This window comes from Pezoporus flaviventris, unplaced genomic scaffold (genome assembly GCF_033815535.1).
Source record: "Pezoporus flaviventris isolate CSIRO_AGI_PZ_B2104156 unplaced genomic scaffold, CSIRO_AGI_Pfla_v1 ptg000002l, whole genome shotgun sequence".
Classification (NCBI taxonomy): Eukaryota; Metazoa; Chordata; class Aves; order Psittaciformes; family Psittacidae; genus Pezoporus; species Pezoporus flaviventris.
In genome coordinates this window covers 35,993,018-36,013,114 of record NW_026892550.1, presented here as the reverse complement: position 1 = coordinate 36,013,114, position 20,097 = coordinate 35,993,018, and the positions used below count along the sequence as shown (strand labels likewise).

General features: G+C 39.2%; 1 protein-coding gene across 2 annotated transcripts in view; it reads left to right on the top strand.

Annotated features, from left to right (window-relative positions):
* GALNT7 (polypeptide N-acetylgalactosaminyltransferase 7) overlaps positions 1-13,674 on the top strand; it is a 76,190-nt gene extending 62,516 nt beyond the window's left edge. For both annotated transcript variants that reach the window (XM_061475040.1, XM_061475034.1), the window contains exons 7-12: positions 2,046-2,163; positions 4,150-4,272; positions 5,007-5,225; positions 7,238-7,336; positions 8,655-8,783; positions 11,439-13,674. In XM_061475040.1, coding sequence (XP_061331024.1) covers positions 2,046-2,163; positions 4,150-4,272; positions 5,007-5,225; positions 7,238-7,336; positions 8,655-8,783; positions 11,439-11,576 — 826 coding nt within the window. In that variant the 3' untranslated portion in view covers positions 11,577-13,674. The remainder of the gene's footprint in view (positions 1-2,045; positions 2,164-4,149; positions 4,273-5,006; positions 5,226-7,237; positions 7,337-8,654; positions 8,784-11,438) is intronic.
* Positions 13,675-20,097: the final 6,423 nt, after the last annotated feature.

The following is a 20,097-nucleotide window of genomic DNA, read 5'->3' as shown; positions in this document are numbered from 1 at the left end:
TTTGTATATAGTATAAATAATACCATTTTCTGACAAGGCTGTCCACATTGGAACTTTAATATTCTCTTAGAGGGGGATAAACTATTTCAAACGTTGCTGTTGTGTTCTGTGTTTACTATCCAAACAGGTCTTAAAATCCTTTAAACTGTTCCCAGAAACACAGAACACATGTTCTCAGAATGGTTTAAAAGATTACTTTATTTTTAATAATACTTTCAAGAGTTACAGTGCTTCTTTTAAAAAGAGATATTCCCTGCATCTGTTTATGTCCAGGCTGTGTGCATTTTGTTGCAGCAATACCAAGGCAAGTAAGACCAAGTAAAAGTCTTGCTGAAACCATAGCCAGGATTGCTTGGTTTAAAAAGAAAACACACAAACAAAAAAAACCTCAACAGCTTAAAGCACAGAAACAAACTTTTTGTAATGTGAAAATTGCCCCTTTTTCAGTAATAATTGTGCTTACCTCTTCATATCCCATAAAATAAACTACAGAGCTTATGTGGATTTTACTGTGTTCTTTAATACACTTGACAGCATGTTGGAGGCCAAGACTGGAACTTCACCATCTGAGGCCTCTACACTTGCCAAGTCTTTATAGCGCTGAGGAAAACCAAAAAATGCAGGAAAGCCACAGGGCTGTGCTATGCAACGTGCTTCTCCCTGCTGGGCTTGCTGTCTTCCAGTCCTTTGAACCCTTGTGATGCAAAAGCAATGCTGGAGGCAAATACAGTACGCAGACAAGTGGGAGGGGATATTTAGGGGTAACTGATCAAGTGATTTGGAGAGCATCTGAACTGATAACCATTGTACTTAATTCAGCTGGTACACCCAATAGCTGTTTGTTTTTGCCCTGCCCCTGCTATGCAAAGGGGGTGTATATTAACCCTTGGGTTACTTTCTCTTAAGCAGATCTCCATTTATGTGCAGAAGGGAAATACATAATCATTGCTGTTAAAAAGAGCGCCACTAAGTTAAAAATATAATGGAATGGAGAGACTGAATAGTGCTAGAAATGACCTATCTCTCAATAATTTGGTCATGAAGGAAAATTTCATTTGTTTTACTTTGCTCACCAGCGTGATCCGGACCCTTTGATCCTCCTGCTTTCAGTACTGCAGATCATCTGAAGTCAGAAAGAATTCGCTTTTTCCCCACCAGCTTCTTATTTTTTTATTGCCATCTTAGTAGGGACTCCAGCTTGTATCCATTAGGGGTTTTATGTATTTATTGATCCTCAGGTGAAAATGCTTGGTATGTGCACTGGAAATGGATTAACATATCCTACTCACTGTTTCACTATGAGCAAGCTACCAAAGAATTTTGGGTAGAGCCATTGTGCAAAAATGCTCTAATCCAAACCACAACATCTTGTTGACACATTAAAGCTAGTTAATTGAACTTTGGCATACATGGAGGGATTTGCAAAGCCATTAAAAAAAAATAAATAAATAAACCAAAATGCAAACCTTACAACTTGAATCCAGACCCTTCCAGTAGATTGAAAAATACCTCATATGGCAGCAGCAGGAAAAGAGACAGAGGGAGAAGATAGAAAGGTATCATTTAGCTGGAAAAACTCTTGTTGCTTGCTAATAGACAGTGTTTCAATGTGGCAGCTTCTCAGAATGTAAACTTAAGTCTGCTATGCAGTCTCATTCTCAAAAGCTTGAACAACTTTCAAGAGAGTCTTGTCACACTGATTCTTATCTTTTTTGTTATTATTTTAATTGAAGAATGCTGGCTGACTGAATAAATAATTCTAACCAAAATTGTGTATTTAAGAACAAACAAACAAACAAAAAAGACTAAACCAAACCAAAACCACAAGATAATAAAAACTGTGTTTAACTTCACTAGAAGTTAAACGGATGTCACTTCAGAAAATTGCTGGAAACTGATGACAAAGCTTCATGATTTTTCAATGCATTGCCATTTATCTAATCTTTATTATATGTTAACAGTAATTTACTCCCTTATTTAATGCTTTCTCTGTGTGTTATCGTATCCCTTTGGTAGAATGACTTAACACTGTCTTCCTCTTTCAGGTCCCCTGCAATGGCTGGTGGATTGTTCGCCATAGAACGCGATTTCTTCTTCGAACTGGGTCTCTATGATCCAGGCCTTCAGATTTGGGGTGGTGAAAATTTTGAAATTTCTTACAAGGTAACACCAAAAATGGAAAACTAATTCAGTTTACTAGATTTTTTTTGGTAAATACTTCTGCTTGAAGGTCAGACAGACCTACCTCTGATTTGCACCACCTCTGCCTTGTGAATGTGCAGCCCATAAGGTTCCATTGTGAGGAGATGTGGCAGAGATGTGTCCCCTCAGTGTTTCCTTGTGCGGACCCCTTTGGGGCGGAAGTGTTCAGAGAGGTGGCCTGGTGCTGAGAGCTGAATGCTGAGTAATCCAGATCTTGTTAATGGTTTGGGATCACACATGCCCTGAAATATCTAATCTGAAAGCAGACTGGCAAATCTGGGGATTTGACTACATGACTGCTCTTACGATGAGTACAGAAAAATGTCATTTCCAATGAAAGTGATTATAGAGAACAAGTAGTACTCAGTTTATGCATAGATGCCTGTAAAGTATATAATGATGCAACAAGAAGTAATCTGCCCTGCTTTCCTTCTCCCTGCCTTTTTTATGGGCAGAAAATGATCTCATATACTTTTCAAAATTTCAAGAACTTCTTTACAAGAGATGTCTTCACAATTGAAATGCTAACTGCATAATTCATAATCACTGAAGAAGATTTTATTTTCACTCCTAGGCATATGCAGGCTCTTCAGTTAGCAGGAAACGTAAGATGATAATCATCAGCTTCAATATTCATAATGACACAAGTGGCAGACAGCAGGAATCTGTCTCAATTAACAAACAAAAGTGGAGACATTTAATATCCTCAGTAGTGATCTGTGAAATTGTAGCTGAATTTTACTGAAAGTACATTCAGAGCTCCTCTAGTTACTCTTGCTCTTCATGATTTTGAGGAATGCTCCAAGTGCACTTGCTCAGCTGTAAATCCATATGCAAAAGGTAGTTACTGAGAATGTTACATATACAGGGTCTTTATCCTTGTAATTCTCCATCTTGCTTAGAGCTAAATCATGATTGAAATTGCATACAGTAGCTTTGTAATTGAAGTGGTGATTATGTAGAGACCTCCAAATTGGTTTCATGTCTATCATAACCAGTCTTTAGGAGAACTAAACAGTATTTACCAGCCTTGCATGCTGACTCCTAGATAGCAAATATAGTGGCCTTGCATATCTGAATTGTTTTTTTTTTTTTTGTGAAACTTAAGAAAACCGATATGATGATGCCATAAAGGAAGTAAACTATTCTGCCCATCTTTCCTAACACTGCTAAGTCATATTTTTTAATCTGAAATTTGGACTGATTTGGTACATCCCCAAAGTTATCTTGAATTTGGATTTAATGTTACATTTCAAACTTGTCAAAACTGTAAGCAACCAAATTCAGATTTTGGTGTGTTTTCTTTTCCTCATAAATGGATTATCCAAGAGCATGTGGGAGGGAGAGAATTTCAGAATGGTAATATGTTTCACCCATATTTTATTTTCAGCTACTATAGTTCAAGAAAAATCTGCTTGTACTTGGGTTACCAAAGACATCCTTATCTCCTACTAGCCTTTATTAAGAAAGACCTAAATGTGATGGGAATCTAACCAAAACCCATCTTAGTGATGGTATGTGAATTGCTTTAATAAAATCAAAATATTTTGACTAATTCTGTCATAATAAAAATTATCCAGTTCCAGATTTGGTTCATTTATTACTGTTGTAAAATAGCAATGGAATGAGATGGCAAACTTTTTAAAAGCTTTTTAAAAAAGTAATTTAGCTGAGTAATTTTATGGCTAAATTGAAGATGCATTCAGTGAAGACTTTCATTTCAGAGACCAGTTATGTTTATGCTTATGTATGAAGCAAAAATATTTAAATATATCATACAGTTAGCACAGTAAGAAAAGTAATCAATATTTCTTCCATAATTTATTACCTGTCTGTCTGTCTTAAATTCACAGAACCACAGGGTTAGGGTTGGAAGGGACCTCTGGAGACCATCTCATCCATTCTTGTGCATATATATATTAATAATACCTTTGCTTTAACTTGTAGATCTGGCAGTGTGGGGGAAAACTGTTGTTTGTTCCCTGTTCTCGTGTTGGACACATCTACCGTCTCCAGGGTTGGCAAGGAAATCCTCCTCCTGTGTATGTTGGGTCTTCTCCTACATTAAAGGTACTATTTTGCTGCAACCTTGAGGGTGGTTTTTGATTTTAGATAACAACAGCTATTTAAATTATCAGCAGCAATTTAGAGAGCACTTTATCCAAAGCTAGTTAGTGTCTAAAGCTGAGATGGCCTTCCCCATGGAAGGGAAATCTTGTGCCAATCCTGCTGCTTTTTATAGCTTTGTTCAATTTATGCTGGATGTAGATTAAAGGAAAACTTGTAATAGTTTGGGCCATCAGTCAGATCTATTAAGACTGTTTTAACACCAGGTCATTTATACTAGAACAACTATACAAAGTGAGGTGTGCATCTGGAACAGGTACAGGTTATACAGAGATAAGAGCCATCAAAGAAACTGAGAAGAAAGATGTGAGGGAGGGGCTTGTTCAGCAGGCGAGCTATCCATTTTTCCCCCTTGTCCAAGCAGCAGTAAACTACTTAGGAAGGTAAAATCTCCTTGATATGTCCCAACTGACCCATTTAAGACTTATTTTTTTTTTTGCGCCTAGTAGACTAATGCATCATTCTCTGTATTAAAACTGAAGAAGGTGAATAGAAACTCTGAATTACAGTTCTGGTACAATCTGCTGAAAGTCACAAATCATTGGTGCTCTATAGTAACTTCATGCTGTTACTTTTTAAGGGAGAAATACTCAGATTTCTGAAATTGGCATGTAGTTGCATTTGACCTGTTTGTTGTGTGTGCTTTGAGGTCACAGCAATGTCCTTGTTCTTGACAGAACTATGTCAGAGTTGTAGAAGTGTGGTGGGATGAATACAAAGACTACTTCTATGCCAGTCGGCCAGAAACAAAAGCACTACCCTATGGAGATATATCTGAGCTGAAAAAATTCCGTGAAGATCACAACTGCAAAAGTTTTAAGTGGTTTATGGAAGAAATAGCATATGATATAACTTCATATTATCCCTTGCCACCAAAAAATGTGGACTGGGGAGAGGTAAGTACAGCACATAACCTGTATTTATTTTAGGAGCTAAAAGAATGGGAATTCAAAAGGAACTGATTGTTACTTGGCACCAACCTGAGAACAGTTTCTTCGATTACTCTTACATTAAGGTATACGATATTAAACAGAGAGCTGTAGAAATATAACCCTAGGAAAAAAATTATATACACTTTAAGAGGTGTGAATTTTTTTTAATTAGCTCCATAGGTCCTTGAAGGATGATTTCATATCTAGCGCTTTCTTCAGTTATGTCTAAAGCTCTTTTTCCCATAACTGAAAATTAGGGGTTTTTAAAAGAAGAAATGTGAATCCTGAGCATGTAGGAGTATTGGTGAAGATAAAAAGGTGATAATCTTTTTCTGTGAAGGCCTAGAGAACAGATCATTAAATCCAGGAGGAGTACATTTCACCTATATTTGCCAGCCTGAGATGTACGCACACAGTTACAGCCCCAGTAAATCACTTATCTGCATATAATGATTTGATGCCATTCCTTAACAGTCATTTCCAGCATTAGTGTACAGTGTATAATTCTCAATAAATTAAGAATGTGGTTACAAATTTGTCATTTTCACATGGTTTGCAGAAAAAGACAACATGTAGTCAAGGGAGTGCAGGACACCTCACTGATCCTCATTTGTTTCCTCCTGGCTTTTAGGCCACACCTTTAGGAGCTCTTTACTGCAGGTCTCCTGTCTGCTTTCAGATTTATTTATTTATTTTTACCTTTTCAGTTATAACTTCAAAAGAGCATTAGAAAGTACAGATATATGCTGTTTCCCATGGCCAAGAAAGTGTCATCTTTAATTTCCCTGAGGAATTAGTGATACAGAGCATGTGCATGGTGGAATAGGGTACAAATAGTATCATTTCTGAGGAACCAGGTGAACAATGACACCTTTATTTCTTGCCTAAAAGCTAGCACAAAGTATCAGTTACTAGATTAGCCTTAGACCTCCTTTTGAATCCACATAAAAGTTTAGGAAGGCATGTTATATGTTACTGCTCACTGAGGTGTAAGTATCTGAAGAGAATAAAATAATAATGGCCACCTTGTGAGAAATCGCCCCTAATAAAAGCGAGCAGCTCTGGTAAAGCAACAGGAAAGTCAAAGTTCACAGACTTCTCTGAAGTTTTCTTCAGCTCTTCTTCACTGGCTGCTAGTTATCCTACATCTGAGAAATACCCCTCTGTTTGTAACACCACACTAATTGCATTTCCAAACTGCCTGGAATGGAAGTGTGGTGTTCATCTTCTCTAACCCTTTCTCTGGGAGTCAGGTCTAAGCTTAGTCTTCCGGACTTTCTTCTCCTGTCATGAAGAAAAAAGAGGCTCTGGCAAAGAAAACAGGTCTGGAAATAATGTTATTTGTGTCATAAAGTCTTTGTAAAGCTGTTGGTTGGCCCTTTTGAGAAAGGATTGGGCTAATCAGCAGTTGAGGCATGCTTTCTGACAGGACTTTTGTTCTATATCCTATGCCTGCCCCTCATCAATTTTATCTCTTTTTCTACTGTGTAATTGCTGCTGCAGAAGGTACATCTGAGCAGCTGGGTCAGTAGGCTGTGCCTGGCTGCAGTTAATAACTGCCATGCATAACTCCTCTGCATCCTGTTTCTCTCATCCACAAGATGAGAGCAACTTAGCTGAGCTTCTGCTTTATTTATGATGACCTGTGAGACTGAACATGCTTTGATAGGGGGTTGAATAAATTAAAATAATTGAAAGTCCTACATCTCAGTGTCATTAATTTGGAACTGAGCTTTATAACTCTAGCTATATCAGTGTACTCTAACTCACATAGGAGCCTGCAAATTAGTACAGACACCTGGTAGCTCCGTCTCTCAGAACAGTTAGCATAAGTATTTAAACTTCATACACAGGTTTGTCTCATATCTCTCTGTCACATATCTGTTTCTGGTTTGAAGATACGTGAGAATTTCCTGAACTCCTTCATGCTTATTTTTAACTTGAGGCTAACTTAGAGTGCAAAACCTCTTTTCCAGATTAGAGGCTTTGAAACTGCTTACTGCATTGATAGCATGGGGCACACCAACGGTGGCTTTGTTGAGCTTGGGCCATGCCACAGGATGGGAGGAAATCAGGTAAGTAGCTTGGAAGCAGGTCTGAAGGAGAATCACTTGCTGTGGATAATAACAGGCCAGTTTTCTGTTCAGCCTGTACATAAAGTCACTTAGGTGCCAGCTTCAGAGATGGGAGTTGGGGACTTTCCATAAACATAGTGACATTGGTAAAATATGTGAATCTGAAAATAAAATTACAAACACAAACAGTATAAAATTGAGGGCAAATTCATAATCTCTTCTTCAGTGAAACAGGTACATGAGGAAGCGAGAACTGTACTGTTTTACAGCAACCATATCACTGCATTAGAATAACTGCAGCTCCTGGCATTGCTGCTGATCCATCATTTATCTTCACTTAATAATTAATCATTCAGGAAACAATCCCCTTATTCACTTTGGCTCAATTATTTCACAAAGTTGTTTTGCTCTAATGGAGGTATAAAACACTTCTGTGCAGTAGGTCATCTTCCACCACAGGAGACAAGAAATTGAATACAGATATGTGTCTGCTTCATTTACAAATTAATTGGCAGAATGTAACTGCTAATAGATGTTTGCAATCCAAGCTGCTATCATGTTTGACCTATATCTTCACAAACCTACCCACGGTACCACAAAAACATGCTGTTCTGTCTTTACATCCCTTTTGGAAAACTTTTCAGAATTCAGAGTCCTTATTTATGTTGATGTAGACTTGAACCAGGCAAGTTTTGTCACAGCAGTCATGAAATCATGTGCAGAATGATGCTTTTAAAAAATCATATTTGGGTTAGCTCTTGGTAGCCCCTGGAAATATCTCTTTGCTATTTAATTTAAAAGTTCCCTAAACTACTACTTCTTTATATGTTACCCCCAAAAACCCTGTAACAATGATTTCATAAGTAGTAGCTAGGATAATCTTTCTTTATCTGGGTGCATTAGTTTGATTTCCTCCATGGGTAAAATGCCATTCAAATGAAATTACCATCCAGCACCTAGGACTTGCTACCAGACCTTCAGAAAGATAGTGGATTGTTTGACCATCAAATCATACAAAGGTTTTTAATCAAACACTTTCAAAAGTCTCCCAAATAGGAATCCCTTAATTTTTACCATTTTTGTCTTGCTACGTAAATTTCTTACTTTCCTAAATCTGAGAGGAAAGTTGAAATTGAGTGTCATGACAGTAAAAGTGCATTACATCATATAAAGTTAAGAATCCTTCTGAAAGTTAGGTGTAATGACATCAGAGAATGTTTTGAATGATGAAATTTAGTTGGTATTTTCAGTGCTTCTAAAATAGTCATAATTTTGAGTCAGCCGTTTAAAAGATGGCCTTTTTTTTTCTTCCTGTTAGCTTTTCCGAATCAATGAAGCTAATCAACTCATGCAGTACGATCAGTGCTTAACTAAAGGACCAGATGGATCCAAAATTATGATTACACACTGTAATCAGAATGAATACCAGGATTGGCAATACTTCAAGGTATGTAACAGATATATAGCAGAAAAAAAATTATAATTTGTATCCTGGGTTTTTGTACCTCTTTTTTATTATTTACATATACCTGAAACTAAAGTTCTGTGACATGGTTAACTGAACCAGCTAAATTATTAACTGCACACTGTTAACTCAAAAATCCATGCTTGCTGGGAAAGCTTCCTCTAGGAAAAGATGCTCTTCCTAGTGGTTCTAGTTGCTGGTTTCTGTAGCAAAATCTTTAAGGAGAGTCTCATGAGGCTACATCTACTGCCACAGGTTAAGAGTTAGCACTTGCCTCAGAGGAAGTAAAGAGGATGTCCACTAACAATGACAGAGTTTCTAAAAGCTTTTAGTGTCATCACCCTCTCTGCTTCTGTGCTTTCTGTCAAGAAAGTTTATTTATCTAATGTATACTGTGAGAAGATTACTTAAATTCTGGGGTGCATTTAGCAGCTAGGTTCAATATTAAATCTAATTTTAGGAAGTCTATATTGAAGTGTTGCTCTGTTTATAGACAGATCTTTTTAAGCCTACATAGAAATAGGTGAACATAGCATTACTCTTTGCCCTTTTGTGTTGGTTTTGCCATCTTCAGTATTTCTTTTTCCAGTTCATCAGCCGTTCTCTAGTAACATGTTCTGTTGTGAGTTCTGGGTGTGGCACCATTATAATGCTATTGCAAAATATGAATTAATAAAGACTTGGAATGTTGGCTGATGGACGTGCTAGGGTTGCTACAGTCTATTTAGTCACTACACCTGTAAGTCCTCTATTACTACTTGTTTAGAAAAATGTCCATGGTTCTATTTCTGCTTGCTTCTTTAAAAAAGGAAACTGAATACTCATAAGTGTGATGTTATCCTTGGATATAACAACACATAACTTGGTTCTGTCTAAGAAACTATCCTGAGTCAGTTTTTCTTCAGTCTACCTAGCATGTTGCATATTAATTAGTTCATTAGCTAGTTATCTGGATTGTGTTTGTCTGAAAGAGGCAGGCACTGTCGAGTGCAGTGAAATCTGTTTATTATTCTTTAAGCCACTCTATCTTTTCTGCTCTTTACATAGATAATCAATGTAAAGAGGAAATATCAAGCACAATAATTTCCACACAGCTTTCTTGTGCCGTATAGACAAAATTCTTTAGACCTGAAACTTAAAACTTGATAAGCAGTGTTTCAGTCCCTGCAACTTCTGCTTTAAATTTGTAATAATATATAGCACTGGTTAACTCTCCAGCCATTCTAGTGTGTCCCAGCATGTTACTTGGCTCTTCTCTAAGCATTTCTTTTATGCAAGAAGATCCATTTCCTCCACACTGGTAGTGAGTTGTGTAATTGTTTGCTTATTACTGAAAGTTATAAGGAAGCCCAGTAGGCATGGTCTGGGCTGTAGAACAAAACACTGACTGGCTTCCAGAAGGCAAAAAAGAAAGGTGGGGGTAAGAGCAAAACGACCACCAAGGGTGTGTAACCAAGCAAATACTAGAAATTTGGCACTTTCTGCTGTGCAGTACAGAGGGTATGACCCTTTCTTCTAATGAGGAGCGAATAAAGAATGAAATGCTTATGAACTGCTGAAAAATGTGGCAGCCTCCTATAAGAGAAAGCTGCCAGGAGATTTTATCTGGCTGGTCAGTCGGTTGTTTCTGGAATTAGTATTTGTGTGCCAGTTTGGTGAGTGTAACCTCTGTATGGCTTGAGCATTGAGCAGTAGCAGAGCTTCAGTGCCCGTAAGCAAACGTCCAGAACAGAGCTGGTGGTAGCCTGCCTATTGCTTTTGTTCAGGCATCTGTTTACCTCTCCAAGTAGAGGATCCCCATGTCTGGCCACATGGCAGGAGCAGGGATCAAGCTGAACCAACGTTTGGATATGCACATGTGTGTGGGAGTGACGGGAGAGAGGGTCCCTATGCCAAGAGAAGCTAGGTGCACAGGGCAGGGCTGTGCAGCCCCAGCCTGGCTGCAGTGCCTGGAGTTTGCTTCCACTCGGGTGCTCTCCACACTAGATACAAGTTAGTGAGTCTGCCTGCATCTGGTGCAGGGGGTCAGAAAGCAGGAGAGGAGCCACAGGCATGGAACTTGAGCGTGGCAGCACAGAGGGTGTGGAGGGAGCCAAGTGTGTGAGTCTAAGCCTGAATGTGCTAGGCACAATAGGTCTGCAGTTTCTTAGGCAGCCCTGTTGCTCTGGAGGCCAGACTTGCTCTCATACCCTTTTCTCTTCCTTCTACCAGCCAAGCAGGTAGCAAAGTTAGTGCTTTTTCTCTCCAATGCAGTTAATGCCAGTGTCGTGCAGTTGTTTTGTGTGAAGGGCTAACCAAAGGAAGATCTGCCGGTGAAGTCAGTTCTCATAGAGCTGTCCTCAAGTGTCAATCTTTTGGTTTGGTTACAGGATGGATGAAAAGGCTGGAAACATTTTAGGCACAGTTCCCCTCATTTTCTTAGCAGTTTGTTGCCTAAGAGAAATGTGAAATGTCTCAGGCAGGCCTACATGTGTCCAACATTTAGTAATACAAAGGCTGCGAAAGTCTAGGTTAAATAAACAGTAAAATGAGCATAGGACTGATCTGTTCTGGGACCCTGAAACTTGATTTTGTAAATAGCTATACTAAAAAAGAAAAAAAACAAACTCACATGTTCCTGATGGTTTTGTTTTCCAGAATCTACACAGATTTACTCATATTCCATCAGGGAAGTGCTTGGATCGCTCCGAAGTCCTCCATCAAGTTTTCATTTCAGAGTGTGACTCCAGTAAAGCAACACAAAAATGGGAAATGAACAACATCCTTAGTGTGTAGACAAACGAAACCTACCTACTGACACATTAATTTGTACAGGACTCAAAATAGCCTGAAAACTGCTGCAATTATTAACTTTGTACAGCTGTGAGCCTCCTGGGTTGGATGAAGGACATAGAGGAACTGTGATTATTACAATAACATTATCATCCGCAGTTAATGTTTACAAAACTGCTTTACCTTAAACTCTGTAGATGTTTACATCTTTTTGTTTCAAGATGTTGGTAAATTAATGTGCTGTTAGCTATGTTTCATAGGAACATAGCTAAAGGCGTTGTCGTCTTCTTTGGGATTACACTCAGGGGTCTGAAGGCAGTTTTTTTACACACACTTGAAAAGGTTGGAGTAACCAGATTTTCATAGAACTTGGTGATTATCAACCTGTTGTATATTGTTATTTAATTTTACATCCTACTAAGCACTGCCACAGGTTACTAGCCAGGGTGGCCTTCTCTCACAGTCATGCTGCTTTTTTGGAAGGTGAATTTCAACATATTTAGTGCCTCTTTCATTTCTCTCTTTCACAAGAAAAGCATTTGTGGAAATTAAACAATGGATTTTTCTGAGCTGTCACCAAGGGTAGGGACCAACCATACTACCCCGTGTCATTACTGTGTGATCAAAGACAAATTCCTATTGCCAGTTTGGCTGCTCTACTTCAACTGGACACTTTGTACGGTGCAAAGAAGAGCTTAATGTCACGTTTAGTGCAAATGTGGTACATTTTGTTGGTAGTCAGCACCCTCGTGATTCCAGTTCAGAATTTATAAGCACTAACTTGCTTGTTTAAACCATGCCTTACATAAAAAATAATTATTAAAAAACAAAGAAATAAAGCTGCACAATTATGTAAAACTTAGAAAGTATCCAATGCTTCATTTGATTTGTTATTTTAAATGGAAATCACTTAGAGGTGGACTAAAACTTTGAATTAGGAAAAAGCATCCCGCTTCTTAACACAGCTGCGTAATTCTTTACGAGGACATCTGTCAACTAGCTTGGATGCCAGATTTAGATTTGAAAAGAGAAATGGAAATCCTGAAACCACATTTGTTCATACTAATTTTCTTCTTTTGGAAGAATGGAAGTCATTGGAACTTCTCCTGAGGGACTACAAACACAAAATACAACCACTTGGTGCTATAGTATACAGAATAGAATGTGAAGAAGTTTCTAAAAATGCTCTGGAAAGGAGCTGATGCAAACACCCTTAGGAGTATAAATATTTACTCTGAATAAGCAGAGAGGTGGAGGAGAAATGACTTATCCTCACTTCCTTATTCCAGATTTTGTGACTTAAATGTTGACATCAGTGTACTGATTTCAAAAGAGTCATGCCTAGAACGTGTCACACTAATAAATATGACTAAATACTTCCCTAAAGTCTAGAATAGCATTGCATGCAGCTTCCATTGGTGTTAACAAGGGTTATGTATCATATTTGGTGACAGATTTTGATCTTTATAGGGCTGTCTGCACTGATCTATTAGTTTGGGATCTTTCCTAGTTTCTTTAAACTTCTCATCTGTCCTTTCAGAGTTATGATAAAATAGAAAATAAAGGAGGGAGAAACTGGAAAAAAAAAGAAAATAAGGGGGTGTGCCGGTACTTGTTCCTTGTGTGTATGAAAACTGACTCCATTTTTGTGTATTGGGTAGATTAATTTAATCATACGACTATGCATAAGAGAAAGAATGGTGGCACATAAATTGTGCAGGTGTGCATTTTAAATGGATATTTTGTGCAATTCATTGAAAGCTGATGCTGTATGTGAATATGAATCTGTATGTGAGACTGAAACCTTACAAAACATGAGATCATAAGAAGCTGTTGCTGTAATGACTTTTTCCTACTATAGCCAGCTTGGAAAAAAATAATTCCCATATTCTTGCTTTGTAAGTTGATAATATCACTATGCATTTCTACATATTTTATAAATTTGATTTATGCAGATTTTTGATACACTGTATGTTTCTGTAGAAATTGTATAAATCTTTTAAAACTTTATTAGGGATAAATCGAGGAAACCTATGTATATCCTACCTATGGGCTGCTTGTTTTTTAGGTGAAGTAAATAAAAGATTTGGATTTTTGGGTTTACTATACTTTTACAGAGTAAAACTGGATTATTACCTTTATGGAAATCCCATATCTCAAAATTTAGACAACTTCAATGTTACAAACTTACTTTAAAGTGTTTCATTTTAATTTTTATCTAGGCACCTTCTGTCACATCTGTGGGGATTCCGGTTTTTTTCCAGTGAAATGAAAAATTAAATTCCCACTGAGAGTTGCCGCATGGATGCATTTGGATTTTTGTATCGCCTGCCCTGATCTAATTAGGTAGATTTAATATGTTCATAGGAAATTAATTTGAGAATGATCTCTAATGTAGAACCAAAGATCAGGACTAGTTGGTAATGTTTTGACTCTCTGTTTTAACTTGGTCTGTTTCTGTTTCCACCAGCAAACATGTTTCAATCAGATATACTTTGTTGGGGTTTTTTTGCCCTGTAAAGGTTTCTTAGCAAAAGAGTAAGCAATTAAACTGGGGCAAGTTCTGGCCTAAGAACAAACCTATATGCTGAAATCTACAGCATTTTTTACATAGGATATTCTTGTTTCCCAGCCATGTCTGTCAGTGCACTATTGTGTATTAACATTTCTAAAGACTCCTTTGGCGAAACCCTGGGGATATAGTAGCAGCCAGTTCATGTAAGGAATATCCTTTTATGTACAGAAACAGGGACTGATAGGAAGGGAGGGGACATCCTTCTTTATTACCAGGATCCTAGCACCAGGAAAACCAACAAAACCCTTTGGGCAATACCAGAGATATTGTCCCCATTGATGGCATCCTAGAATCAATTCATCCTCTTTCCCTAATGCCAGTCAATCTCCTTTACTGTCTGCTTCTTCCGTACCATCTGCCTCCAAGTCACAGTCCCTAAAGCCAAAAGTTGACAACTTAGTGCTCTGAAACTAGACCAAGAAGCCTGGGATCTATTACATAATGTCAGAGATGTAAAAAAAATTATGCTTCTGCCTGATCTGTGAGACTTTTCACAAGAAAAGAAAAAACATACCTCTGCCTATAAAACCACAAAAGGTGCTTTGGTAGATTTTGCTGTACATCAAGTGCAATTTCCTCTTTAGGTTAAAAAACATCAAGTTGTGCAAGATCTGTGGAGGCATGGGAATAAGGAGGGGAATTTCAGACAGTGTGGAAGAAATTACCTACATCATTGAACACGAACTGGGTTCTTTTTGTAAAAGCATTAATTGTTTGTTCCCTGCAGGCTGGTGAGCTTAGATCCATTAGTTGTAACAGGTAAAAAGAAACAACCTGGGGAAAAAAACAGCTGTTCCTGTTTCTTGTTGACTTGGCCTGCAGGCCTCCTCTGAACTCCTGTAGTTGTGTGCCTTGGCTGGCACTATACAGGAGGACTCTCTATGTAGAGTGAGTCTAGTTAGGAAAAGCAATAGGCTTATCAAGATACGTTGCCTCCCTTCAGGTTTAAAGAACAAAAAGTATATAAACCGTGAGTGACCCCTGAAGTCTGAAGCCACTCTGGCCCTCCTTTCACTGTGGGGAGCCTCCAGCAGTCTTCTCTCACATGCTGCTGCCACAAGCGTGTGCATTGGTGCGTGCTGCCTTGCTCATTGTGCCCTCTACACCAGCTAGTGTGGAGCACAGCAAAAGCGGGAAGAAGTGTGTGTGTGGATTATACATCTCATTAACCCAGTTAATGGTTAGTAACCTTTGGTTTTTAAATCTTAAAAGCATCCGTTCTTTACACTGGGAAACAAATTAATTATTCCCCATTACCATGTAAGATGGGTCCTCATAAAAGAAAAAAACAAGCTGTCTGCACAACTCATAGGTTTTTTCCCATGTTGCACTGCCCTCTGGCTGTTCTGAACCGGGCCAAGATGGAGACTCTTCAGCAAAATAGTGGCATAGCTTAAGACCTTAACTGACTGGTTGTTCCTTAACAGGTCGACAAATGTGACAAGGATCCAAGCATGTAAACAGGAGTTTGAGCTGTTCAAACACCCAGATAAAGAGGTATGTTTGAGTGTTAGAAGACATCTTTTCCCAGTAATATGCTTTACTGAAAAGAAATGTGATTGCTTTAGGGACAAGAACCATACCCCATCCAAGGTGGAGTGCAAGTAGAGGTGGGATGAGGGCTAGCTACGTCCCGCAGGTCTCCTGGATGCAGTCGTTCAGTGTGAGCGCAGAACTGCCTCTGGTGGGCTGCCAGTTCGAATAACTCGGCGATGTTTCTTCTTCAAGTGTAATGTCTCCTAAACAAGAATAACGTTTCCTGCACAAGACAGGAGCAGAAAGGTGAGAGAAGCAGCGTAGCACTAGCTCACAATAAAACCAGAACCGAACAAGCTAATGCCTAAGATGTGCATAATGGCAACAGCAGCCCTCTGGCTGAGCATTCCAGGGCTCCTGAAAGGGGAAGGGAAAATTAATGGAGAGACAATATTTCAGTTTCCTGGAGAGGGCTGCTGGTGGCAGTGTGTGTCAGTCAAAAAGGCAGCATGCCCAGAGAGTTAAAGTGGTCTTAGTCCTGCTTTGAATAGGCTTTCTGAATCACTTGAAGGCACTGGAGTGGAAATCGGAAACAAAATACAGCCTTTTCTGTTGGAAGTTTGGAAGGGTTTCCACAAGAGAATAGTGCAGCCCCTTGTAGAACAAGCCCTGATATTAAACAGTGGTGGATCTTTGAGTGCAAAGCACTCTGGGTCTTCTGTGATTGCGTGCATGCATGTTCTCTGAGGTACAGCACTGGCACTTACAGGTAACAGCTGGTCCAGAGCCATGAAGGCTGGTACCTGCATTTCTGAGGGCTGTTGAGTGAAAATGTGCCCTCTATGAGCCGTGCTTTCCACACATCTCTTCCCACTGGAGAAGCACCCTGTTATTCTGTGGTACACTCAGGAAGCCCCACACACTGCTGTCTTGATAGCCTGAGCCTGCAGGATGGCTACACCGCCTTGCCAGAGTCCCCAGGGCCATCACAGCTGCACAAGCAGCCACAATTGCATTTTCATATCTTTATTTCCGAGCAGCACAAACAATGAACAAAAGTAGAACTGGATGAGAGTAGAACCCTTTTGGAGGATTCTTGTGGGTTCATAGGGAGGTTTAAGAAGAGCTGACTGGGAGAAAAAGCACACCAAGTTCTAGAAGTGTTTCTGGTTATACTGCTGTTTCAATTGCACTGAGGAATGCCCTGAAGTCCTGCCTGTCCTGAAGATGTCAAGGGCACTCTAATAACAGAGCTAATCAGCCTGGCAATGGAAGGGAAAGGTGCCTGTCTTGCTGTCTGGGAGTGAAGGTAAGATGGTGTGGGGTGTTGCTGAAGAAAACAATTCTGTAACCTTACAGCAGAGTGGGGTCTGGTTAATGCTGGTATTAGAGCAATTGGGGATGAAGTAATGTTGAACTGGGCCATTCCCAGGTACTCCTGCTTGGTTCTTCTGCCTGTTATAGTATCCTATTATCTTCCATGTGATGATTATGAGGGGAGTGGAGTCCACGCTCAGAAATATCAGAACCCTTTGTCTAATGGATAAAATTGAAAAAAAACCCTGACTTAGGAAAAGAACTGAGCTTAACATAAGGATACTTGTCCAACATTGTTCCTTCTTCTGGCAGTATACAACTCAAGCACTTTCTGAGCTAGAGATGGTGTTTTCTATTTGATAGTTCAGAATTTGTCCAACTGCTGATTGAATCTAGGCAGGCTTCGGTCATCCGTCAGATCTGATTATGCAGAAAGTTCCAAGGTTTGCGAAGAGACACGCTGGCTCTGCAGTCCACTCCTCTGCTGAGACAAATCAGTGAGGTATAGCAGAACTATGAAGGCTCGCTAAAGGTTTTAATTCTCAAAGCAGTGTTTAATGCTAGGTCAGTGCTGGGTCCAGCCAGCCAGGAACTGGCTTCAAGGTGGCAGCACTGACAATAACATCATCACAGCATGTTTTTCAAAGGGCCTTTCAGAAGGGTGTGGTCTTGGCCACACAAACACCACCCCTGTAGCTCTGTTGAAGAACTGGTTTATGGGTACAAATTTTACCATTAGATGTTTGGGCCAGGAAATACTGAGAATAGCCATACAACTTCTAGGTGGAGCACCAGATATGCTGGCTATGAGCAGTTTCCTGAATATATAGATTATAATATAATGTAATATAATATATAATGATATTCAGTCCTGGAACATCAAGACCCTCTCCAACACTAAGGCAAGCTGGATAGTTTATCTCAGGATATCAGGATAGTCGGAGCAAAGTACAGATTCGCTCACTAATTGGTGCTGGCCTGTGACAATTACTTAATTGCAGTGATAAAGAGAAATTTGCATAGGCAGTCAAATTTTTAACAGGGTAGGTCTGAATCTCATGCACATCCCATAACAGCCAGCAGAGCTTATGCATCCCTCAAGGGCTGCATGCATTGGAGAATGCAGCCATGAGCTCGACATCTGGGCTCCGTTATGGGATTCTTGACACTGGATTCAAATGGGATCATGGAAAAGCAGACAGAGCTATGATGCAGCTCATACAAGAGGCTCAGCAATTTCGGAAATGCAGGGGTTGCTGGCAAAACACCTATCTGTTTCAAGATGTGGAAAGAAATACAAGCCAAAAATGAGAAAACAAACAAGAATAAATATACACAAAGGATGGTAAGGCAAGTGTAGCAGGAACAGTGACAGACACCACCACAGCAAATAATCCATCACTGAGCAGTATGTACTACATTATTTACCAATGCGATATACAAGATGCCTGTGATACACTTACAAAACCGTTTAATAGATCATAAGCTAAAGATAAAACTCCAATTCCATTTTTTTCTGATTTTCTCTCCACACCCGTTTGCAATTTCTCTCGTGTTTTTTTAGCTCTACAGCCTGTATATGCTGCAGTAAGTTCCCTGCTCTGTAGATGTTCTAAATATATTTACAGTTCTTCAAACCATAGGTTTTACTTTGGGAAAATAAGAACAACTTTGTAAATAGGCTTTGTCCTAAGCTGATCTAAATAAAATGAATCTTTACATTCCTTTAGGAAGATGGTAAGGAAACACTAAATACTTGTTTTGCTCTTAATTCTTTCCCTAATAATGCCTAACAAACGTTAGATATTTGGTTTTCTAGCAACTATCTATTATGTCTTCACAGAATCACCTATTACAGGTTCAGCATCTCCTCCAGACTAACATAATGTAGTTTATTGTCCACTCACATTACCCATGACATAAACGTTAGGCCTGTTTTTTCCCCTTCCCATGTGTTGGAGAAGCACATATTAATACATAGTATGCTTTGTATTAACACCGTATTTCACCTGTTGGTTTTATTATCCTGTCACTTCAGGCCGCAGGCTGGCTTTGCAGTTCTCTGCTGTTAGCTCTCGCCCTTCTTGCAGCACCATTCACTGCTTTTTTTCCAAGCCACTAATATATATATTAAGCAACCACTAGTCAGGAACCCCATCTCCAAAAACAATTTATGGGTTTTCATAGGTAATGTTCCTCCACTGGTGAAACTGGTGACTAATTCCTACTTTGTTCCTGTATTGTTAACCACCTGTTTACCCCTGCAAGGCCTTCAATGACAACTTATTTCTGAGTGGGCCAGACCAAACTCAAGCAGGCCAGAATTACTTGATCTCCTTTACCTCCATGTTCACTGATTTCTTTGAAGAATATTTACATGTCTGTGGGACAGGATTTCCTCTGGTGAAACTGCCAGTCCTGTTTAGCCATTTGGACAACAACTCTCAGCGTACCATGGCTCCTACCAACCTGCCATATGGATATTACTGATCTGAAGTTCCCCGTACCTCCACAGAATGCTTTCTAAAAATCAGTGTCATATTTGTGACCTTCCATTCCTCTAGCACTAAGGCAATTTTAAGTGAAAAAATACAAAGTACAGTTCATAGTTCAGCCATTTCATCCTTAAGTTTCCTTAGAACTCTTGGATGAATACCATCTGTCCTGTCATTTTGTTTCAGAACCTTTTACACTTGGATTTGAGACAGATGCTCCACCATGCCTCTCCAATTAAAAATTGCTGTCATGAAAACTTCCTGCAGCTCCTCTACAAGGTTAAAAAAGAAAAAAGAAGTAGTTTTATTTTCCTGAAATCTTCTCTAGGCATTGCTACTTTATCTTGAGCTTCTATTGTCCTTAGGACAGCTTGGCAGGCCTCCTGATTCTAATGTTGACTTGGTTTCAGCTGGGATAGAGTTAATTTTCTTCCTAGTAGCTGGTACAGTGCTGTGTGTTGGTTTCAGGACTAAAATAATGTTGGTAACTGATGTTTTAGATGTTGCTGAGCAGTGCTTACACAGAGTCAAGGCCTTCTCTACTTCCCACACCACCCCACCAGCAAGGAGGCACAACAAGCTGTGAGGGGACACAGCCAGGACAGCTGACTCCCACTAACTATATTCCATACCATATGGTATGCATAGAAAGCAAGGCCAC